The sequence below is a fragment of the Neophocaena asiaeorientalis genome, unplaced genomic scaffold (assembly GCF_003031525.2).
Source record: "Neophocaena asiaeorientalis asiaeorientalis breed wild unplaced genomic scaffold, Neophocaena_asiaeorientalis_V1.1 scaffold138, whole genome shotgun sequence".
Lineage (NCBI taxonomy): Eukaryota > Metazoa > Chordata > Mammalia > Artiodactyla > Phocoenidae > Neophocaena > Neophocaena asiaeorientalis.
The window spans coordinates 5153651-5177464 of NW_020172632.1; the positions used below are offsets into that span (position 1 = coordinate 5153651).

The 23814-nt window shown below is 45.6% G+C and overlaps 1 protein-coding gene across 1 annotated transcript; it reads left to right on the forward strand.

Annotated features, from left to right (window-relative positions):
* Positions 1-268: 268 nt before the first annotated feature.
* GPX7 (glutathione peroxidase 7) lies at positions 269-7281 on the forward strand. The gene is made up of 3 exons (XM_024739292.1): positions 269-568; positions 4852-5113; positions 6524-7281. The coding sequence occupies exons 1-3, from the start codon at positions 269-271 to the stop codon at positions 6685-6687; spliced, it is 726 nt and encodes a 241-aa protein (XP_024595060.1). The 3' UTR covers positions 6688-7281.
* Positions 7282-23814: the final 16533 nt, after the last annotated feature.

The following is a 23814-nucleotide window of genomic DNA, read 5'->3' on the forward strand; positions in this document are numbered from 1 at the left end:
CTGTACTGTCTAGGTGCGTCAGGAAGGCAACACATGGAGAAACTGGGGCCCAGAGAGGTGCAGCGACCAGCCTAAGGGCACTGCACTAATTAAAAACTAGCTAAGCTCCCAGATGCAGTTTTCCACCTCCCTTTCCCTACCTAGTCGCTGCATCCTGGAGCAAGAGGGAGCCTCATTGAAACGAATTCCGGTCTCAGTGGGCAGAATCCTGACACCACGGCTCTAGGGTCCGGAAAGGGGCGCGGAGTCCAACGCTCCCGCAGTACAGATGGGGAGACTGAGGTCCAGAGTCCGGCTGTCCACCGCCCGCGGAGAAGGGGGCGCGTCCTGCCCGGCTGGCCGCTTGGAGCCGGGGCCGCCTCCTCCCGCCCCCCGCGCCCGTGACCCCAGCCTTGCCTTTGCCTTTGCCACGCCGCCTGCTCGGGAGCGAGTCATGGTGGCGGGACTGGCGGCAGCATGGCTGCTCCTGGCGGCTGCGGCCTGCGCGCAGCGGGAGCAGGACTTCTACGACTTCAAGGCGGTCAACATCCGGGGCAAGTTGGTGTCTTTGGAGAAGTACCGCGGCTCGGTGAGTGTCCGCCCGCCGGGCCTCGGCGCCATCCAGCCGAGGCCTGACGGGGGCGCCCGGCGGCCCGGGACCCTGCCGGGTGTGGCTCCGAGGGGCTCTGGCCGCCCGGCCACCCTGCCCTGGCTCCCCACCCCCACCCAGACATCCCGCCGGGCGCGGCGCCCCCAGATCCTGCGCCGGGTCTGTCCCTCGACTACGTGGCATGGCCCGGCGCGCGGTGAAACCCGAAACTCTCGCTGCCGGCGCCGATTTCCCTCCCAGCGATTTTGGGCAGCGGGGCCCAGCCTCTCACACACTGGTCTAAAAAGTAACCCTAGCATCCTAGGGCCTTTGTCTCTCCCATCCCCAGTTTCCACGTTCGGAACAGAGGGAGTTGGTGATAATCAGTCCAGTGAGAACATTGTGGAAATGAAAGCTCGGTACGGAGGGAGTTACCATTTCAGACACACGGGGACCTTACACAGATCATCCTTTAGAGAGTAGTACACTAAGTCCCAGAGAGGGAAGGTCGCACAGTGCTAGAAAGCACGGAGCCTGGAGGAGAACCGCTTATCCATCCGTGGCCTACTCTAGACAAACTTTTTAGCTGGGATCTCAGGCTGAGATTTAAGTGTCATCCAGTATAACTGCTACCTCCTTACCGAGAGGGAGTCTCAGCTCAGAGAGGACTTGAGAGAGGAAGTGTGCCTGGGTGAGTCTTTGAAACAAGAGTGAGTTTTAGTAAGACCAAGAAGAGCACTCCAGGCAAAGAGAACTGTCAAATGCCAAGACTCAGAACTAAACAGCAAGAATGGTGATGCTGGTGGGGAGGTCTTCAAGCAGTTGTGCTTGAAGGAGCATAAAGCATGAGGGTGAAAGATGAGGCTGAAGAGGGTAGGGAGGGACCAAGAGGGGCCTTGAACGCTACCTTCAGAGACCGAAATGTCGCACTGTGTGTAATGAAGAGCCCTCCAAGTTCACTTCTCAAGGTGGACCTCAGGCTGTGGTGTGGAAAGGGTGGGGAGTTGGTTTCTAATGGACAGGGAGGCCCAGCATCCAGATTTGGATGGACCACACACACACACACACACACACACACACACACACACACACACACACAAATGGCTGTTAGCATTCTTCTCCCAGGAGCAAGGCCATCCTTAGTGAAGAAAGTACTCTCTAAGCCTTGGAATTCTCAGTTATCCTGGGAGTACTGGGGATAGTAGTCCTTGTCCTGATTGCCCCCCGCCCCAAGGTATTGTGAGTTTCAAATGAGGTGACAATGTGGAAGCACTTGGTAGAGTGCTCTGTGCTTGTGTTTGTGGGGCCCCAGCAGGAACCTCATCCAGGACTCAGGGCAAAGGGCCAGTAAGAGTAGGGCCCATTGCCATTCAGGCCTTCCCTTCCCTCTGGTGCAGCTCACCAGAGAGCCCCAGGTTTAGCACTTGACCAGCTCTGCTACTCATTAATTCATTATTTATTGTTGAGCACCTACTGTATACTAAGTACTGTGCCAGCCCTGGGGATACAGCGGTGAACAAAACAGCTAAGTTTTCCCTTTAACAGAGCTTATATGCGGTGGAGAGGAGAAAGGCAATAAACAAGGAACGGAGAAATGAACAATGTAATTCCTAATAGTAATAGATGCTAAGACAAAAACAGACAAAGGCTATTTGTTTTCAGAAGTAATAAGGCATCCAGGATGTGAGGAACAGAAATCCTGGAGAAAAATTACCTGGAAAGTAGTCCCAGAATTCTGAGTGTTTTCATCCTCTAGGTCACTGGTAAATCCTAAAAAGCATTGGAGCAAAAGGCCTAGAAATCAATCAGAAAGAAAATGAAAAAACAAAAACGAAGTCACACACCTGCTACGAGGTAGAGTTAGAATTTGAACCCAGGCAGTCCAGTTCCAGAGCCCATGTCTTAATTTCCAGCTTATTTCCAACTTTAGAGGGAAACCAGGAACAGTCAGTCCAGGGAACCTGTAAACGAAACTGTGTTAACCCAAGCTTCTTGGTTTGCCACTTGGGCGATATGGTCATTCATTCACCTGCAAATAGCTACTGGTTCATTATGTGTATTTTACCATGGGTTTTTTAAAAATTGGAAGCAAAAAACACTGGCTTCTTTATAGGCACTACATGCCTGCCACTGGGTCCAGCCCTGCAGACATAGCCATGAGCAAAATCGTATGGTTTGTGCCCTCACGCTAACAGGGAACACAGTCATTTAGACCAGTGTTGAGTGTAGATAAATGGGTGACACTCAGGAATGCCCTTGGCTACACCGTGAGGTTACGTACATATAGGCCTGAGTGTAGTGTGTATGTGAATGGTTTATTTGTTTGCTTGCTTCTGTGTACTCATCTGAGTCTGCATCTGTGCTTGTATACATATATGTAAATTTACTGTGTGTATTTAGGTGTATCTGTCTGTGTCTTGGTCACTCTAAAGATAAGCTTTTTGGATTCAGGCACGGAAATAGAAATAGGATTTCCCTCCTTCCAAAAGTATGGGAAGACACACAAGATGTAGGTTAGAAATAAACAACCTTTAATGCTCTCAATGCCCAAGGATCCAGTAAAGAAGAAAGCGGAAGACCTCTAACTAGTGAAGGGAGCTAAGAGTCCCAGTTTCTCACCACCAGAGGCGCAATATGGCATATGCTGACAAAATGGGGGAGGTTGTTCTAACAGCCTGTGGCCCCAAGGAATGGGTGAGGGAGATACAGCACAGTGGTTCTCATCGCCTAGCTCAGTCGTTCTCAGCTGGTGGTGATCTTTTTCCCCAGGGGACATTCGGCAACGTCTGTAGACATTTTTGATTGTTAAGACTAGGCGTCTAGTGGGTGGAGGCCAGGGACGCTACTAAACATTCTACAATGAACAGGACAGCTACCTCACAACAAAGATTATCCAGCCCCAAGTGTCAGTAGTGCTGAGGTCGAGAAACTCTGTCCAGCCTCAGCAGTCTGTGCCCGAGCATGTCCAGTGCCCCAGGCTGCCGAAGGTGACCCTCTTTATGGAGCCAGCTGGTATAATCCTGCCTCTTCTAAAAAGTGGCCAGGACTTCCCTGGTGGCGCAGTGGTCAAGAATCCGCCTGCCAATGCAGGGGACACAGATTCTATCCCTGGTCCGGGAAGATCCCACATGCCGCGGAGTAAATAAACCTGTGAGCCACAAATACTGAGCCTGCGCTCTAGAGCCTGTGAGCCACAACTGCTGAGCCTGCATGCTGCAACTACTGAAGCCTGCACGCCTAGAGCCCGTGCTCCGCATCAAGAGAAGCCACAGCAATAAGAAGCCTACGCACCGCAGCAAAGAGTAGCCCCCACTTGCCGCAACTAGAGAAAGCCCGCACACAGCAACAAAGACCCAACGCGGCCAAAAATCAATCAATCAATAAATAAAATTAAAAATATATTTATAATAAAATAAGAAGTGGCCAGAGAGATAGGGCTTGGCTACCTAAACACAGGGTGAGAATTTAAATCCTTTAATAATATATAACTAGAAGCTAAAAACATAGCATTTGTGCCAAAATTGTAACTGCAGTAATATAATCAAGTTCCATCAGCCAGATTTATATTTATCACCGAACGGCAATAAATAAATATATTATAAGGCAATCATAAATTTAAGGGTTAGTCTAGTGATAGAAGAAAGTGGTATTTGTTTGCTGGAGGGAGAGGGGCAAAAAGGGATTGCCCTGAGGTTCTTCGGATCCTTTTATCAAGAAAACCATGTCTGTCTATGTACCCATTCAGGTGATCATATATATGTGCACACTTACTTATTTATTCAGCACATACTTTCTGAGACTTTCCCATGTGTCAGGCCCAGTAATGAAGTGAACATAGCTCCTGCCCTCAGTGGGTTCACATTCTAGAAGGAAGACCAACACATGTATAGGCAGCTACAGTGTAGAATGATGAGTGCTAGTTGACTGAGCCAGAAATTGAACCCAGGTCTGCATTTTCTCTCTCCTGTATCACCTCCTGATGTGCGTTCACCAGTATGTGTGCCTCTCTCTGTGATGATGTTCTGTGTGTTTGTGGGCATGTGTGATGTGTGCTAATGTATCTTTGTGTCGAGGGGCACAGGCATACCCATTCATGTGTATTGTGTACTTATTCTCATGAATGTTTATGTATGTGTTTCACACGTCTGTAAGACCCTGCATGTTTATGAGAGAGAGCATTAATTGTTGAGGGGGGTCACATACGTGGGCATGTCAGGCCATGTACAAGTGTGTGCCTCTTCACTGGTTTGTGTATGTGTCTGGGTTTTGCTTTTGCCACCCAGGTGTCCCTGGTGGTGAACGTGGCTAGCGAGTGTGGCTTCACAGACCAGCACTACCGGGCCCTGCAACAGCTACAGCGGGACCTGGGGCCTCACCACTTCAACGTGCTTGCCTTTCCCTGCAACCAGTTTGGCCAGCAGGAGCCCAACAGCAACAAGGAGATTGAGAACTTTGCCCGCCGCACCTACAGTGTCTCTTTCCCCATGTTTAGCAAGATCACAGTCACCGGCACTGGTGCCCACCCTGCCTTCAAGTACCTGATCCGTGAGTCCTGAACCTTTCCCTCACCTTCCCTCAGCTGGCTGAGGCTGTGGCTCCCTGGGCAGCAGAAGCTACTGGCTGGCTGGGTGACCTGGGGCCCCTTAGACCCGCACAGGCGGGTTGATGGTCTGTTCTAGCACTAATCTTTGAGGATGAGCTGAGGAGTATTCCTGCTTAAGAATATCTCCGTCCCTGCTGCCTTGCAGTTCTCCCTCAGAGTCACTATTGCAGACTTCTCTGGGCTCCTGTTTCCATCTGCAGTGGCTCCTAGAAGGAGACTGGACCCTCAGATTTTAGTCAGTGTGAATTAGTTGAGCTTATGGACTTAGCTGCAGGCAGGGGATGCCACATGCCTGGAGAAGGCCAGCCCATATCTCCTGTCCTGAGTCAGAGGCAAAGTGTGTAGGCCACAGGAGAGAAACCTTCTGAGCTAAAATACCAGATCTTGGGAATTCCCTGGCAGTGCAGCAGTTAGGACTCGGCACTTCCACTACCCGGCCTGGGTTCAATTGCTGGTTGGGGAACTAAGATCCCAAGCAAGCTGTGTGGTGCAGCCATAAAAAAAACCAAACAGATCTTAATATTTGAGAAATAGATTCCTTCTGCAGAAGCCTCAGAACCACAAAATGGGGTCATTAGCCAAGCTTGTCATTAAGTACTGTTTCCTTTCTCAGGCCTCTCCCTTCCTTTGGGGACTCCATTTTTGCCTTCTCCCACCTCCTATTCCATGCTTCTGGTTGCCTTCATATCCCTCACTACCATAGCAAACAAAAGGTCCCTTACTGAGGCAATTTGAATTTTGTTTTGTGGGTCAATCCTAATATTTGTTTTTTTTCCCCTGTGTGTTTTTATTAGTTCCTTCTCAGTTCCCGTAGTTATAGATCAAACCTGGCTGTGCTTTGGAAGCACCTGGGGACCTCTTAAAAATGTATTAGCCTGAGATCTACTGAAGCAGAGCCCAAGAATCTGTTTATATTAACCCCCCTCCTCCACCACCACCACCACCATGATTCAGATGCAGAGAGTCCATGGACTAACATTTGGAAACCATTGAGATTTAATCAGAAAATAGGATATAGACTGTGTAGTAGTTTGAGGTCATTAATAAAGGAAGGTCTGATGTTGCCTTACCCAGCACTTCACAGAATCATAAAGCAGTAATTCTCAACCTGGGCACCAGATTGCAATCTCCTGGAAAGCTTTTGAAAAATACTGATGCCTGAGTCTCACCCCCAGATATTCTTACTTAAGTGGTCTGGGGGTATGGACTGGGCATCAGGATTTTTAAAAGCTCTCCAGTTCATTCTAACTAATAGAACCACTACTTCAAGGGAGGGATGGACACCAATAGTGGGATTCCAGGAGAGGGGACACAGGGAAGCACACTTTGCTCTCCTTCTTCCTTTGCTCTAGAGACTTCTGGAAAGGAGCCCACCTGGAACTTCTGGAAGTACCTAGTGGCCCCAGATGGAAAGGTGATAGGGGCTTGGGACCCAACCATGTCGGTGGAGGAGTTAAGGCCCCAGATTACAGCGCTTGTGAGGAAGCTCATCCTGAAGAAGCGAGAAGACTTATAACTACTTTCCCTCCTCTCCCACTGTCCCCTCCCCTCACTGTTCACGAGTGACCAAAGCAAACTCAAATGGTGCTACGAGGGAGAGACCACTGACTCTCCTTCCTCCACTCTTATCCCACCTACCCCATCACTCCTGTCTGGGGAAAATTCTAGTAGTTTGATTATTTGAATCTTAGAGCAACCTGTAAGAACCCCTGACCAGTGACAGCTCTTGACCAATGACTCAACAACCAATAAGAACCTCTAGCCCCTGAAAACATGTGGCAAATAGAGGTACAAGCAATAATCTCCTACCTGTTATGAACTCTCTAAAACGAGGCCAATTCCTACCTCACAGGGCTGTTGCGAGATTGAGGATGAAAGGCCTACGAAAGTGCCTAGGGCAGTGCCAGGTAACTAGGAGGCGTTCAATAAATGTTTTTTGCATACGAACGAAAAAATAAGTTGTGATCAATAAAAACTTGAACCCAACATGAATTTCCAGCCATGAGAATCCAGGCCAAACATTTGTTGTTGTTATTGTTTTCCTACGTATTTTTTTCAATTACAAAAGTAATACAAATTCATTGTAAAATAAGATGATACAAAATAAAAATGAAACTATCCCCCTCATTTCCTATATGGTCACTCCCTGGAGGTAAACACTGTTCGCAGTTTGGTACCAAGTCTTCCCAGACTTTTTTTATCAAGCCTATCATTATTGCCCAATCAGAATTCACTGACCAAAAGTACACTACAATTACAAACAGGCAAAGGATAAGAACAGATAATTCACAGAAAAATGGAGACGGATAATGAGGATATGAAAAGATGTTCAGCCTCATTCAAGTTGGGAAGATTTTGTTAAATGATAATACCTGTCATTGGTGAGGATGTGCAGAAATGGGCATTCGCATAAGCTGTCAGTGGGACAACAAACTGGCACAGCTTTTTAGAGGATGACTTGTCAATATCTTTTAAAACAATATGTTTATATGCTTTGATCCACCATTTCTCCTTTTAAAAGACTCCCAAACTGTGCAAATATGTGTGTACAATAATATGTATGTACATTGTTCATAATGGTGAAAATTCGATGCAATCCTTGTTTCTATCAGTATGGTTTGGTAACAAATTATGGTACAAATCCAAATGATAATAATAACTAATACAGGGCTTCCCTGGTGGGGCAGTGATTAAGAATCCGCCTGCCAATGCAGGGGACACAGGTTCAAGCCCTGGTCCAGGAAGATCAGGGAAATAATAAAAAATATATTAAAATAATAGTTGTTCAAATGAATGAATTAATTTCTATGCTACCATAGAAAGTTGTCCAAAAGTGAAAAAATGGCAAATTGTAATGAACACATGCACACACAAGAAAACATCCAGTACAAACAAGAATAATATTTTTATTAAAAATTTACAATGTTAAGTGTGAGAGAGAGAGGGAGGGAAGGAGGGAGGGAGGGATGTAGACCAAACTATTAATGGTGGCTGTCCGTGAGGGCGTGGGGTGGGATAACAGGAGTCATTCACTTTCTTTGTTAAGTATTTTTGTAATGTTTGAATTTTGTGTGTAAAAATACGTATTTCACTTTTATATAAATATAGAAAAGAGGTGATGAGCAGAGTCACTGACAGATAACTTATCGGCCAATGAGAATTTCATGTCTACTTCTCCCAAAGTCACTCTTCTAGAAGAAGGAAACTCAGATTCAAGTCTTGGCTGTGCCCTTGACTCACAGACTGAGCAAATTGTTCCCCCTCTGCTGTCATCCATTTTCCTCCTGGACAGTGAAAGGGTTGAACTGTGCTCAAAGCCTCCCTTAATGATCCTTCCCTAAAGCTGCAAGAGTAAATGAAGGCTTTCTGTGGGTTGACCACATAGCACCCTGTGGTGGCCTCCAGCCTGTCCTAACACACCCTCCTCCAAGCTCTGGCTCTGCACGTGGTCGTTTCCGCGTGTGTGCGGGTGCACACACACACACACAGTGAAATCCAGCTATCACTGAAATTTTTGTGATGAACAACTCAGAACTACGTTCTCAATGGACATCTCTCTGACCTCACCCTACTTGACCTGTCAGCCGCTTCTGACATTGCTGATTGTATGACTCTTCTCCCTGACACATTCTCTTCCCTTCTTAGTTTTCCTGCCCCTGTCTTCTCTTGGTTTTCCCCCATCTCTCTGAGTGCTCCTTCCTTCTCAATGTCTGTCCATGACTCTTCCTCCTCTGCCCACTCCTTCCCTGTTGGTCTTCCTTAGGCTTCTAGGCGGGTCCCTTTTCTCACTTCATATACTCTTCCACAACCATCTCATTTTTTCCTCATGGTTTTGACCACCGTCTACATCCTGATGATACCTAAATCTCTACCTTATATCTATGCTGGACTCATACCCACTTGCCTACTGGGCATGACTAGAGACACCTCAATTCAGTGTCTCCGGAACTAAACTCATCACCTCTCCTTGACACATGCTGTCCATATCCCCAGCCTTCACAAACCCCCTAAGCCCTTCCTTCCACACACCACTCACTCCCTCACTTACCACATTCTCATTGTTTAAGCAACTGCCTTCCTTTCTCTCCTCAGCACAGTGCTTGGCCCTTAGCAGATTAAATTTAATTATATGGGAAGCATTTTGAGCACTGGCTCCATGCTGTCCCTGCCTAGACCCTATCTGGAAAACCAAAGACAAGCAAACAGTTCCCCCCAGCAGTTTAGGGTCCAGCTGAGGATGTTGCATTCCAAATTAGACCTTCATTCCTAGGCTTTATCAGCTTTCTGCTGTTCCCAAGTCCCCTCTAATGTGCAAGAGTCCTCCTAGGAAAAATCTCATTTTATGTTGTTATCAACTGTTACCTCAGTCATTGGTTAAGCAATATCTGCTAACAACTTAGTTTTAAATTAATCCCTCGGTAATCATCTAACACTTGAATAGTTAATATTTGATTTTTCTACTGATGCCTTAATTATCTTCTAACACTTATAAGCCAAAAAAAAAATTTTTTTTTAACAAGCCTGCATCTGACATTAATTAATTAATTTATTTTTGCTGCGTTGGGTCTTTGTTTCTGTGCAAGGGCTTTCTCTAGTTGTGGCAAGCGGGGGCCACTCTTCATCGCAGTGCGCGGGCCTCTCACTATCGCGGCCTCTCTTGTTGCGGAGCACAGGCTCCAGACGCGCAGGCTCAGTAGTTGTGGCTCACGGGCCTAGTTGCTCCGCGGCATGTGGGATCCTCCCAGACCAGGGCTCGAACCCGTGTCCCCTGCATTAGCAGGCAGATTCTCAACCACTGCGCCACCAGGGAAGCCCCTAAGCCAAATATTTAATTTATTAGGTTATGTCTTAGCACTTAGCAGTTTAGCTATTTGCTGACACTTAATTATTAATCAATATTTTAGTTGTCTGCTTAAATCATATTACCGATCACTAAGCTCTCTGCTATTAGTTTAGAGGTGATAAGCAAGCCTGGGACCACCAGTTAGGAGTTTGGAGAAGGGCTCATTTCTGGCTGCTGATACAATAATAGCCTCTGTCTTTTGTTGAGCTCTCTTTTCACCCTCAGATGATTCTCATTCAGTATCAACTGGTCCTAGGTCCTCAAAGAGAGGGTGGACCCATCCTAATTGCTTATTTATTTCTCTGAGCTGGGCTGGACTGTGGAGGGAGGAGAGCGTGACTATGAGGGGAATCTCTGGAAAATTATGGTTGGAAGGGACTTTCATTCATCAACAAATATTTCTTGAGCATTGCCTATGTGTCAAGTTCTGCATTAGGTTCTAGGGATATATCAGTGAACAAAACACCCATGTTCCCAGCTGTCATGGTGTTCAGAGAATAGTGGGAAATAGTGGGAAACATTAAACAAATAATTACACCAATTATTATACAATTACAATTATGATAAGCACCAGGAAGAAGAACAAGGAACCATGAGCATGTATAAAAGTGGCATTGGACATATTCTGGAGTGCAGCGGAGGCTTCCATGAGAAATGACATTTAAGCTGAGAGCTGAATTTTTAATAAGAGTTAGGGCAGGGCTTCCCTGGTGGCGCAGTGGTTGAGAGTCCGCCTGCCGATGCAGGGGACACGGATTCGTACCCCGGTCCGGGAAGATGCCACATGCCGCGGAGAGGCTGGGCCCGTGAGCCATGGCTGCTGAGTCTGCGCGTCCGGAGCCTGTGCTACACAACGGGAGAGGCCACAACAGTGAGGGGCTCGCATACCGAAAAAAAAAAAAAAAGGGTTAGGGCAAAGAAGTAGAGTGAAGGGTTTGTAAACAGAAGCAGTGGCTGGAGCAAAGACCCTAATGAGGGAAGATGCTCAACAGAATGGAGCCAGTGCTGCTTGGAGCGAAGTGATAGGGAGAAGGGTCAGAGAGGTAGGCAGGGGCCAGATCATTCAAGGTCTTGTGGGATCCGGGTGAGAAATGACAGTGACTTGACTTAGCATCACAGAGTCTGTCTTCAGTCCCAAACCTGAAGGTCAGAAATAAACCCTTGGCGCAGAGGCAGACACTGTACAGATAGGAGAAGTAGATGGCTCTGGGGCTACCAGGAGCACCGGTCAGCATGGAGACACCTGTGGAAGGTAGGCAGATCTGAAACCTTCCAGCTCCAGCAGGGCCAGCCTGGTGTTTGCTGGAGGGAATTGCTGAAGCTTAGTTAGCTACAAATCACCAAGCTGCTTGCATAGATTCCTGGGCCCCAGAGGGATTACATTGCAGGTGGTCAATAGGCTACATTTCAAGACAGAAACACTGCCTTGGGTATAACAAAAAAAAAAACTCTGCAGCTTCCTCTCCTCCCCACATCTCCTTCAGTCCCTACATCTTAGCCCTTACCTGTGACTTTTTTTTTTTTTTTTTTTTTGCGGTACGCGGGCCTCTCACTACTGTGGCCTCTCCCGTCGTGGAGCACAGGCTCCGGACGCGCAGGCTCAGCGGCCATGGCTCACAGGCCCAGCCGCTCCGCGGCATGTGGGATCGTCCCAGATCGGGGCACGAACCCATGTCCCCTGCATCAGCAAGTGGACTCTCAACCACTGCACCACCAGGGAAGCCCTTATCTGTGACTTTTACCACTTTGTGTCGGGATAGAGATTTGGCAGCTGTAACAAGAACCCAAAGTAAACACAGTCTCAAAAAAAGTAGAAGTTTTTTCTATACCATGTAAAAATTGGATCTTTACCTGCTCCATGAATTAGTCAGGGGCCTGGGCTTATGGCTCTGGCATCCCTAGGACATTGTCATCAGCTGCATGACCCAAGACAGCTGATCACCTCACCCCTATGCCTTTAAGGGCATGACTACATCACATTCTACAAGTCAGAAGAACTTAGTCTATAGCCATACCCAGACATAATTTATTTTCACTAGGAAATAAAGTTTTTATTCTGTATGGCCATGTGCCCATATGAAAATTGAGTTCCATTAACATAAAAGAAGGGGAGAACACATGTTGCAGGGGTCAGGGACAAATAGCCATCTCTGCACTATATCTTAACATTTTTCAAATCTCTCTCCTCTCCTTTTTCCTGCTACGACTATCCTAACTCAGGATTTATCATCTTTCTGGCTCGTATCCTTGGCCCCAATTCGCTCCTTCAATCCATCCTTTGTGTCACAAGCTGAATGATGTTCCAGAAAGCAGACCTGAGCAGATCACCTCTCTGCTTCAGTGTGCCCCCCAACCCTTATCCTTGGAATAAAGGCTTGGTTCTTTAAACTGTCATTCAAAGCCCTTGTGCCTCATCCTCCTCAATTTCTCACCTTCGGTGTTGCTACAGCACCAAACTGCTTGCTATATTCTCTCTCGTTTCTTCCTCCCATTGCACAGGTAGAAATTCTCTTCCTTTCCCTCATATTGCTGTGCACCTTATCTCTGTTGTGTTCTTTGAACGTAAGAAATGTCTGGTCCATAGTAGGTGTTCAAAAGTCATATATTGACTGACTACCTCATTGTCATCATCTATGTCTGTTTCTAAGTGTCCTAAAGACTGTCTCAGCCCCTGCATCAGCTAGGTTCCCCGTAAAAGGCTCAAATCCTCCCGTGGAAGGGGTGACCAATCTCAGTAAGATGGGAAAGCCCAGTCAGAAGGCCCCTTCTTCTAATCTCTTGGAATATGAGTGCCCCCTTCTGAGCACATGACCCATTGCGCCCTTCTGGTCATGCTCCAGAGGGGGTCCCAGGGCCACAATCGTCCCTGGTGTTAGTGATGATTGCATGGGAAAAACTTATATTTTAAAAATTACTCATTCTTCATATGACATTCAAATTTAACCAGCCATCTTGCATCTTATCTGGCAACACTAATCCAGGGTTGAATACCATGCAGTAGGAAGTTGAACTAGATAGCCTCTAGGATCCTTTCAACTCTAGGAAACAAAGATTCTAACTCTTCTGATTCACCTTGTAACTCCCAATGAAAGCAGAAACTCAGGATTAAAGTCAAAGAGCTAAGAACATAGTTAATAGGCTAATCAACAGAACAAATGACAATATCCCCTTACTAGATGTGTAACACTGGGACAGTCACTTAATCTACCTCAACCTCCATTGTTTCATCTAGCCAATAAAAGGAAACCAAGATTTTACCTAATAAATGCTGGGCACTGTGCTAGACACTTCTGTCTATGTGCTGTCTCCCCTGGAATGTTCAGACAAACTAATGTGTGAAAAGGCCCTTTTTTTTTTTTTTTTTGCAGTACGCGGGCGCGGGCCTCTCACTGTTGTGGCCTCTCCCGTTGCGGAGCACAGGCTCCGGACGCGCAGGCTCAGCAGCCATGGCTCACGGGCCCAGCCTCTCCGCGGCATGTGGGATCTTCCCGGACCGGGGCACGAACCCGTGTCCCCTGCATCGGCAAGCGGACTCTCAAACACTGCACCACCAGGGAAGCCCGAAAAGGCCCTTTGTAAGTGGAAGTGGGCTGTAACAAATGTGAATCAGTATTAGCATTAGTGTAGCACCTATCTCTAGATGATTTCCTTTACTGAAACCTTCAGGGGAAAGAACTTTCCCTAGTTTGGTCATATTGTAGGGGAAAAGCATTGTCTAGGACTCTAGTGTCTAAAGCAGTGATTCTTAACTAAGGGTGATTTTGCTCACCAGGGGACATTTGGCAATGTCTGGAGACATTTTGGTTGTCACAACTGGGTAATGGGTACTACTGGCATCTAGAGGGTAGAAGCCAGGGATGCTGCTGAACATCCTACAGTATAAGGACTGTCCCCTACAACAAAGAATTACCTGGCCTAAAATGTCAGTAGGCTGAGCAATCGTGGTCTAGAGTACTACCAAGCAGAATTTATATCCCAGCTCTACCACTTAGCAGCTGGGCGACTCATGGACTTTACCTCTCTGTGCCTCAGGGTCCTCTTCTGGGACATCTGGGATATTAATAGCACTTACCTCATAGGCCTATTTTGATGATTAAATAAAAATACACCCATAAAGCACTGGAGTACCTGATACATAGTAAACATTCTGTAAATGATAGTTCTTCTTATAGTTATTTAAGTATTACTGTCCCCTCTTAAAAGATAGGAAATTGAGACTCAGAGAGGGGAACAGACTTGCCCAAGGTCAAGAGAAAAAGTAATTCTAGTCATGGGGTGGACAAACGTCACCAAGAATCTTCTGTAAACAAAGGCTGCAGTTTTCTTGTGTGTGGACCTTACATGAGACACCATCCTTGCACTCAGCAAAGTGGAAGGAAAAGGAGAACTAACCTTTACTGAGTGCTCACATAACCTATATCTCATCTCTTAAGGTAGGTATTATGATTTCCATTTTACAGATATGACTAAGTGAGAAGTCTAAAGTCTCCCAGCAAGTCAATTGCCAAGTAGCAATTGAAATCCAGGCTGACCCAGTACCAAAGCCCCTGCCTCTCCCTCTGTTCTCTGCTCCCTAGACTCTGGTAACACTCCAGCAGGGACAGGGAGGGTTTAGGCTTGGAGATTTTGATTCTGGGAGAAGGCCGTTCAATCCAGGGTGCAGCAGTCTTGGAGTAAATTGCAGAAGTGGCTGATCTCAGACTGAAAAAGAACTGTGAATATGAAAAATGCTTAATAACAAATAAAGTGCTGGACTCATGTTGAGACCAAAGAAGGAGGTAGAAAAAGGCAGTGTTTGCTTCCTTGAACTTTGGGGACTGGCAAACCCAGGACAAATCCTGGTTTCTGCCATTCCTGGCTGGGTCCTTGGGTGAGAACTTAACCTCTCTGAGGCTCAATATCTTTATATATAAAATACCCATTCAGAATCATTCGTTCATTTATTTTATCTTTTTAACATCTTTATTGGAGTATAATTGCTTTACAGTGTTGTGTTAGTTTCTGCTGTATAACAAAGTGAATCAGCTATATATATACATATGTCCCTATATCTCTTCCCTCTTGCATCTCCCTCCCTCCCACCCTATCCCACCCCTCTAGGTGGTCGCAAAGCACTGAGCTGATCTCCCTGTGCCATGTGGCTGCTTCCCACTAGCTATCTATTTTACATTTGGTAGTGTATATATGTCCATGCCACTCTCTCACTGCGTTCCAGCTTCCCCTTCCTCCTCCCCATGTCCTCAAGTCCATTCTCCACATCTGTGTCTTTATTCCTGTCCTGCCCCTAGTTTCATCAGAACAATTCTTTTGTTCATTTATTAGCTCTTCCTCCTCCCTTAACCTATATGGCTATGCAGATTTTGAAGGTGGCCAGCAGAAAGGACAATTAGGAGTTGAAATCTAGCCTGAACTCTACTTACTCAGCCTTGCCTTTGGCATAGAGCTATATAAAGCCAGAGGAAGGGACACTTTTTTTTTTTTTAATATTTACTTATTTATTTAGGCTGCACCGGGTCTTAGTTGAGGCACTTGGGATCTTTGTTGCCACATGTGGGATCGTTTGTTGTAGCATGTAGGATCTTTTAGTTGCAGCATGCGGGCTCATAGTTGTGGCATGCAGGCTTCTTAATTGTGGCATGCAGGCTTCTTATTTGCAGCATGCAGGCTCATCATTGAGGCATGCATGCGGGATCTAGTTCCCTGACCAGGGCTTGAACCCGTGCCCCCTGCATTGGGAACTTGGAGTCTTACCCACTGGACCACCAGGGAAGTCCCAAGGGGCACTTTTTTCTGATTCGCACAAAAGCACACAAAAGAACAAAGGTGGCACAAAGCAGCAGCTTGAGAACCAGCCCTAGACTAAGTGTGGTGAAGCCAGCACCGAGCAGGTATAACTTTTGTCCTAGAGGAGCCCATAGTCTGAAGTTGTGGTTCCTAAGTGAGATGATGGCACATGGAAGTGTTCAATGAATGGTACACATAGAGCAGACGCTGCAATAAACAATGGTGCTTTCGGGAGCGGGGAGTCTTCAAGAGAGTATAGAGGATTTAGATAAGCAAAAGAAGGGAACTACATAAGCAAAAACTTGGGAGAGGAGGCTCCCTTCCCAGGTCAGATTGGCTGAAACAGAGGTTTCCTGTAGGAGAGAAGAGGTAGGTATAGTTGGAGACGTATGGAGAGTTCAGATTTTAGAGGTCAGACTAGAACCACTGGGGCTACTTCAACTGCTCAGGTCAAGCCTTCAGAGGACCTCTCTGTTGATAAGTGTGTGATGGGAGAGAATCAAATGCAGAGAAAAAAGAATCACATAACTCTGCCTCAAAAGTCAAAAGAATTCTCTTCAGCATTGTACTGGAAATCCTAGACAGTGTAACAAAACAAGAAAAAAAATAAAATGCATCAACTGGAAAGGAAAAGTAAAACCGCCTTTATTCACAAGCAACATAATATGTTGCCTGTGAGGAAATCATGTTTTTTTCATGTTAACATAAAAAAATCCTTAGTCTATAAAAAAGCTACTAGAACTAATAACTGAATTTAACAAGATCTCAGAATACAAGGTGAATACAGGCAAATAAGTTGTATTTCTATAAATTGGCAACAAACAATTGGAATATCACATTAAAAATGTCATTTACAATAGCATCAAAAATAAGAAAAAGGGAAAAATTTTATAAAATGTGTAAAAGAGGGCTTCCCTGGTGGCGCAGTGGTTGAGAGTCTGCCTGCCGATGCAGGGGACACGGGTTCGTGCCCCGGTCTGGGAAGATCCCACATGCCGCGGAGCGAACATGGAATAGTATAAAACATTGCTGGGAGAAATTAAGAACTAAATAAATGAAGAGATATATACCATGTTCATGGATTGGGAAACTCAATATTAAGATGTTAATTCTCTCCAAATTGATCTATTGATTCAATGCAATCCTAAACAAAATCCAAGCAGGATTTTTGGGGGCAGAAATTGACAAGTGGATTCTAAAATTTATATGGAAATGCAGAATCATGAAAACAATTTTGAAAAATAAGGACAAAGTTAGGAGACTTATACTACCTGATTTTAAGACTCACTTACAAAGCTACAGTAATTAAGACAGAGTGGAACTGGCATAAGGATAGATCCAGATCAGGTCAATGGAATAGAATAGAGAATTCAGAAATAAATCCACACATACATGGTTAATTGAGTTTTGCCAAAGCTGTCAAGTTAATTCAATAGAGAAAGGATAGTCCTTTCAAAGGATGGTTTTGAAACTACTTTTACTTCATATTTGGCACATAAATTAACTCAAAAAAATCAGAGGCATAAATGTAAAAGCTAAAGCTATAAAACTTTTGGAAGAAAACATAGGAGAAAATCTTTGTTATCATGGGGTCCGCAAAGATCTTTTTTTTAAAACTTTTTTTTGGCCGCCCCCCCCCCACCACGTCATGTGGGATCTTAGTTCTCTGACCAGGGATTGAACCTGCACACCCTGCATTGGAAGTGTGGAGTCTTAACCACTAGACCACCAGGGAAGTCCTGGCAAAGATCTTTTTTAGATAGAACACAGAAAGCACTAATCTTAATAGAAAAAAAGTGATAAATTGAACTATCAAAATTCTTAATTTCAGCTTTTCAAAAAACACCATTAAGAAAAATGAGAACGAACACAACATTGTAAATCAACTATACTTTAATAAAAAATAATTTAATGAGAAGTCAAGCTATAGATTGGAAAAGAATATTTACAATAATATATTGATAAAGGATTTGTATCCAGAATATATAAGAACTGTTACAGTTCAATAAGAAGATAACCCAATTTAAAAAGAGGCAAAACGGGGCTTCCCTGGTGGCACAGTGGTTAACAATCCGCCTGCCAATGCAGGGCACACAGGTTCGAGCCCTGGTCGGAGAAGATCCCACATGCCGCGGAGCAACTAAGCCCGTGTGCCACAACTACTGACCCTGCGCTCTAGAGCCCAGAAGGCACAACTACTGAGCCCACGTGCCACAACTACTGCAGTCTGCGCACCTAGAGCCCGTGCTCTGCAACAAGAGAAGCTACTGCAATGAGAAGCCCGCGCACCACAATGAAGAGTAGCCCCCGCTCGCCACAACTAGAGAAAGCCCGCACCCAGCAACCCAACTCAGCCAAAAATAATAAATAAATAAACAAATGTATTTAAAAAGATAATAGGCAAAACATACATTTTGCCAAAGAAGATACATGAATGGCTAATGAGCACATGAGAAGTTATTCATCATTAGCCATTAGGAAAAAACAAATTAAACCCACAATGAGATGCTACTTCACGTCTACCAGAATAACCAAAATAAAAAATACTGACAATACCAAGTGCTGGTGAGGATGTAGAGCCCTGACTCTCCTCATACACTGCTGGTGGGGATGCAAAATGCTTCCAACCACACTCTGGAAAACAGTTTGGCAACTTCTTATCAAGTTAAACATACATCCACCCTATTACCCCAAAACTCCACTTCTAGGATTCACCCAAGGGAAATGAAAACATAGCCCCCCCCAAAAAAACGCATATATGCAAAAAATTTTATAGCAACTTTATTCATGATAGCACCCAGCTGGAAACAACTCTAATGCCTATGAACAGTTGAATGGATTCATTGCAGTATTTCATATAATGAGTATATTTCCAGGTACTCGGCAATAAAAGGAAGAAACTACTCCTACATGCAACAATTTCTGTGTATCTCAAAGGCACTGTGGTGAGCAAAATAGGTCAGGCACAAAAGAGGACACACCATCGGATTCCATTAAGACAAAAATTCAAGAACAGGCAGAACTAATCTATAGGAAGGGAGAGCAGAGCAGTGCTTGTCTAAGGCAAGGCTAGGGTGGGGAGGAGGGCTGACTGCAAAGTGGCACAATGGATGGTGACAGGTGATGGAAATGTGCTGTATCCTGACTGTGGTGGTAGTTACATGAGTATAAAGTCACCAAGCTGTACACTTAAAATGGGTATATTTTCCTGTTTGTAAAATATATCTCAGTAAAATTGATTTTAAAAATAAAAAATCACAAGAGAAACAGCATTATATAGTAATAAAAGAAATTGGAAGGGGCTTCCCTGGTGGCGCAGTGGTTGAGAGTCCGCCTGCCGACGCAGGGGACGCGGGTTCGTGCCCCAGTCCGAGAAGATCCCACATGCCGCAGAGCAGCTAGGCCCGTGAGCCATGGCCGCTGAGCCTGTGCGTCCGGAGCCTGTGCTCCGCAACGGGAAAGGCCACGAGGTCACAACGGTGAGTGGCCCACGTACCGCAAAAAAAAAAAAAACCAAAAAGAAATTGGAAGGAATCTGAACTTTGAAGAAAATGGATAATAAATTATCATATATTCACTAAGTGGAAAACTATATAGCAGTAAAAATGAATGAGCCAGATTGAGCATACACATCAATATAGACAAAACTCAAAAACGTAAGACTGAGTGAAAAAAATCAGGCTCCAGAAGAATACATGCAATGTGATGCTATTTATTTAAGATGTAATCACATGTAAAGCAATTTCATACATTGTTCAAAGATCCATACATATGTGATAAATGCATGAATAAGAGCATGGGGATGATAAACACCGAATTCAGGAGAATACTTATGTGGGGAAGGAGGAGTATGGAGGGCAGGAGTGGGGCTTCAAACAGGACTGATCAAATTTTTTATTTCTTAAATTTGAGTAGTACATGGGTGGTTCTTGTATTATTCTTTATGTTGTTTGTGTGTTTTAAAGATTTCATAGGAAGACAAACAAACAGCAAACTAACGAAAACCTAAACCCCAAGAGTGACCACTCAGAGTTGGGAGAGAGCCTAGCTGGTATCAGGAGATCTGAGCCTCAGTCCGGTTTGTCCATGGATTTCATGTTCCAACGTGGCAAAGTCACTTCTCTCAGGATGAGAAGCAAGAGCCTCATTCTGGAAAAGAAGAGAAAGCATCAGTCTTGGGCAGCAGGGGAGTGGTCGTGCGAGGAACCGGCCTTGCGCTTAATGCACGTCAGCGTCCTTTCTTTGCTTCTCCAGCTGCGGTGACCTGCAAGCTGGCACCGGAGCCGGGTCGTGGATGGGGAGAGCCATCGGGGAGGGGCGTCGGGTGGTTACAGCTGGAGGCAGTAGGGCCAGGGGAGAGGGGGGTGCTCCACTGCGTCCAGAGTCCAAGGACTCCGGGCAGACCCCCCAGTGAGCGAACCGAGTCCTCACCGCGGGTTGTGCCCGGGTTCTCAGCCTCCGTGGTCTTCAGTCACCGAGCTGAGGGGCCCACGACAGCGAGGGGCATTTCTTTCCGGACCCCTGAGGACCGGGCTCCGGAGCAAAGCTGCCAGGTCTAGAGCGCATTGTTTTAAGAACCACGCAGAAGGAGCTTCCAGTTACTGTGACTCACTGGGTGCCAGGCTTCATGCTCTTCCATCTTCACTACTGCCCTAACGCAGAGAGGGAAAGTGACCTGCTTAAGGTCACACCACAGGTGATTGTAGCTTATTACTTGTATATCCTTAAGCAAGTTACTTAACCTCTCTGGGTCCAGTTTTCCTATGGGTAGAGTGGGTGCAAAATTATGTGTGTGTCTGGAAGACTCCATACCAAAGTATTAAGAGATATTTCTACCTGGTGAGGTAATGGGTGATATTTTTTCTTTGGGTTTATCTATACTTTCTAATTTGTTGTTTTATAATAAATACGTACATATTTAATTATTTTTATTTTTATTAAGAGAGTAACACTGCACAGAGTTGTGAGGACTGAAGGAGACTATGAAAAGCACAGAGTTGTGAGGACTGAAGGAGACTATGAAAAGCACAGACTTCTAGTTCACAGTGTTCTCCATAAATGTGAGTTCTCCCTGCTTACTCTTCCCTCCTACACTTTCCTTCCCCTCTGGTTGGAGACTCTGGCCCCCAGACCTCAGGTTGGGAGGAAGGAGGGGTCTGTTTACTAGCTGTGTGGCTTTGGATAAATCACTTGACCTCTCTGAGTCTCAGTTACCTTCCCTGCAGAATGGGAAGAAAAACACCTACCTCAAAGAAAGTTTTCAAGGACTACATGACATGCAAGATGGGAAACTGCCTGGCACATAGTAGGTCTGCAGTAAGTGTCTGTAGGAAGAAACATGACACATATGATGAAGGAACAGGCATTAGAGTAGGTTCTAGACCAGAAGAGGTAGAAGATTTTCGCATAGATTCCAAAGAGCCCAAGGGGTCCATTGATAGAGTTCAGCATGGGAGAGGTCCATGAAGTTGTATTGAAAAAGATTACATCCTTGTTTTCACTACCCCTAAGTCAAATTTAGCATTTCCTTCTATCATGCATGTAAGCAACAAATCACAGTAGTATTAGCAGAACCTGTGACTTTGTCACCAATAGAAGTCAGTTATTTTTGTATTGCATTACAGTAGCAATATCTTGAAATACTGTTTACACTCATTCACCATCTCAAAGTTACAATAGTTAATAGACGAATCTCTCTATCTCATTATTTAATATGTTAAAAAAGAACTAATTCACAAAATAACTATTTTGATAATGATTCTACATAATTGGTATCCTTTGTAATCCTAAGTAATTTACTTTTTGTAGTTAAAAATATTCTTCTGAATAGGGGACCATAGTTTTCATCAGACTGCCAGAGAGGACCCTTGGCTAGACAGACATGGATACTAGTCCTGCCTGGGCCACTGGCTGCTTTGTGACATTGGCCTTGTTATTTCTCTCAGGGGCCCCATCATCCCTGCTTGGCTCACTCCACAGGGTTGCTGGAGGAACAAATTAATTCTTGGCTGGAAAAGGGCTTTGGAAACTGTTGACAGCTTCCCAATTTTGCCAAAAGCCAGAGCAGAGTGCTTTGCACCTCACAGCTGAATCCCATGTCTCCAGGAGACCCCAATCCTTTCCACAGGACTCCACCCTTTCTCTTTGCTCTCCATCTAATAAAGAGGCCAAAGTGCACCTCCATTAAAGTAGTCATAGAGTTCCCAGTTTCCAGAGATTCACAGCCTAGGGGAGGAATTTTCTGGAGGATAATAACAATTCCTTCCAGTTTTCATATTTGACCTTACAGTGACCCTTGAAGACACTACCCCCTCAAAACTCTTCCCTTCTCCTTCAGAGGGTGATCCCTCTGTGGCCATGGTTCCTGAATTTCCCCCTTCACTGCTGTGTCCTGTCATCATCTGTCCGACTCCCCCACTATACAGTGTTTCTCAAGGGCAGACCCAGATCTGATCTCTCTCAGGGGCCCCAGAGCCCAGGTCAAGGGCATGGCACACATCAGTATCTGAGGAGCTGACCTGGATGAAGAAAAGGAACCTGAAGCACAGAGAGAAAAAGCAGAGAAGGGGTAGAGCTAGGGCTTGAGCCCAGATGCCCTGATGCCCATATTTTATCCCATACACACTGAAAGCAAGGGATGGAGGAATTAGGGACTCCCAAGGCATCACATTAGCTATTTCCTACTCTACCCACTGCAGTGAGAAATGAGGAGAGCTAAATATTTTGTAATCTTGAGTGAGTCCCTGCCCATCTGTACAATGGGAGGTGTCAGATTCAGTGGCTTTCAAACCTTTTTGACCTGACTCAAAATAAGAAATGCATTTTACATTGTGATCTGGACCACAGTACACAGAGACACATGTAAATGAAACAAACATTTTATGGAAGAATACTTAACTTTGCTATTTGCAGTGTGCATTTTCTATTCCATTAATTTTTTTTTTAATGCCAGCTGTAACTCAGTAACTGATTACATGACCCATAGGTCCTTTTCAACCCCAACACTCTGTGATTGGCTGAATGGGAAATATTGACAACTAAAGTTCAGCAGTCCCTAGTCCTTGTTCGGTGTAATTGGGCCATACTGTGCACCTGTCAGAGCCTGGGTTTCCTCAGTGTACCCTGAGAGGACAGACAGGCAGGCTCCAAAGGCTTCATACAGTTCCTTCAGACTGTGGTTCTCTGATCCTAGTGAGAACATCGACCTTGTGATCTGGAAATGATGTTTGAGAATGGAGAGGTGTGTTGGCTTTGCTTCCTGCTGGGTGGAGTTACCATCTGGACATCCACTAACCCCCTTGTCCTAGGCCAGTGTGGCAGAGAGTATGAACAGGGGAGCGTGAACATGTCAGTGCATGAGTTAGCTGCTCAGGGAAAGGAAGTGGCAGGCAAGGAAGCCAGATGATGACAACATATAAAAGTCACTGGAAAAGAGGCTCTGCAAGAACCCCAGAAAGAGCAAAGGCTTGAGAACAAGACAGACCCACGTTAAAATCCCATGGGGGGCTTCCCTGGTGGCGCAGTGGTTGAGAGTCCGCCTGCCGATGCAGGGGACGCGGGTTCGTGCCCCGGTCCGGGAGGATCCTACATGCCGCGGAGCGGCTGGGCCCGTGACCCATGGCCGCTGGGCCTGCGCGTCCGGAGCCTGTGCTCCGCAACGGGAGAGGCCACAACAGTGAGAGGCCCGCGTACCACAAAAAAAAAAAAAAAAAAAAAAAAAGATAAAAAAAAAAAAAAAATCATAAAAAAAAAAAAAAATCCCATGGGCTTTAAGAGCCCTGGAAAATGACTTTAATTTGACCCTAAGCTCTCATTTATAAAATGAGTATGAAAATCCCTGGTCCTCTGGGTTGTTGTGAAGGTTAAGTGAGGTCGTGCATTGATCATCCCTATACTGACCCTACTGTGTGGTCCATGGCAGGTCCCCTGTCTGTGTCCTGCACTAGCCTGGGGCTGCCCCGCACAGCGCCTAGCACAAGGGCGGGTGCTCAGCGCAGATGTGGAATTCAAGCCGGT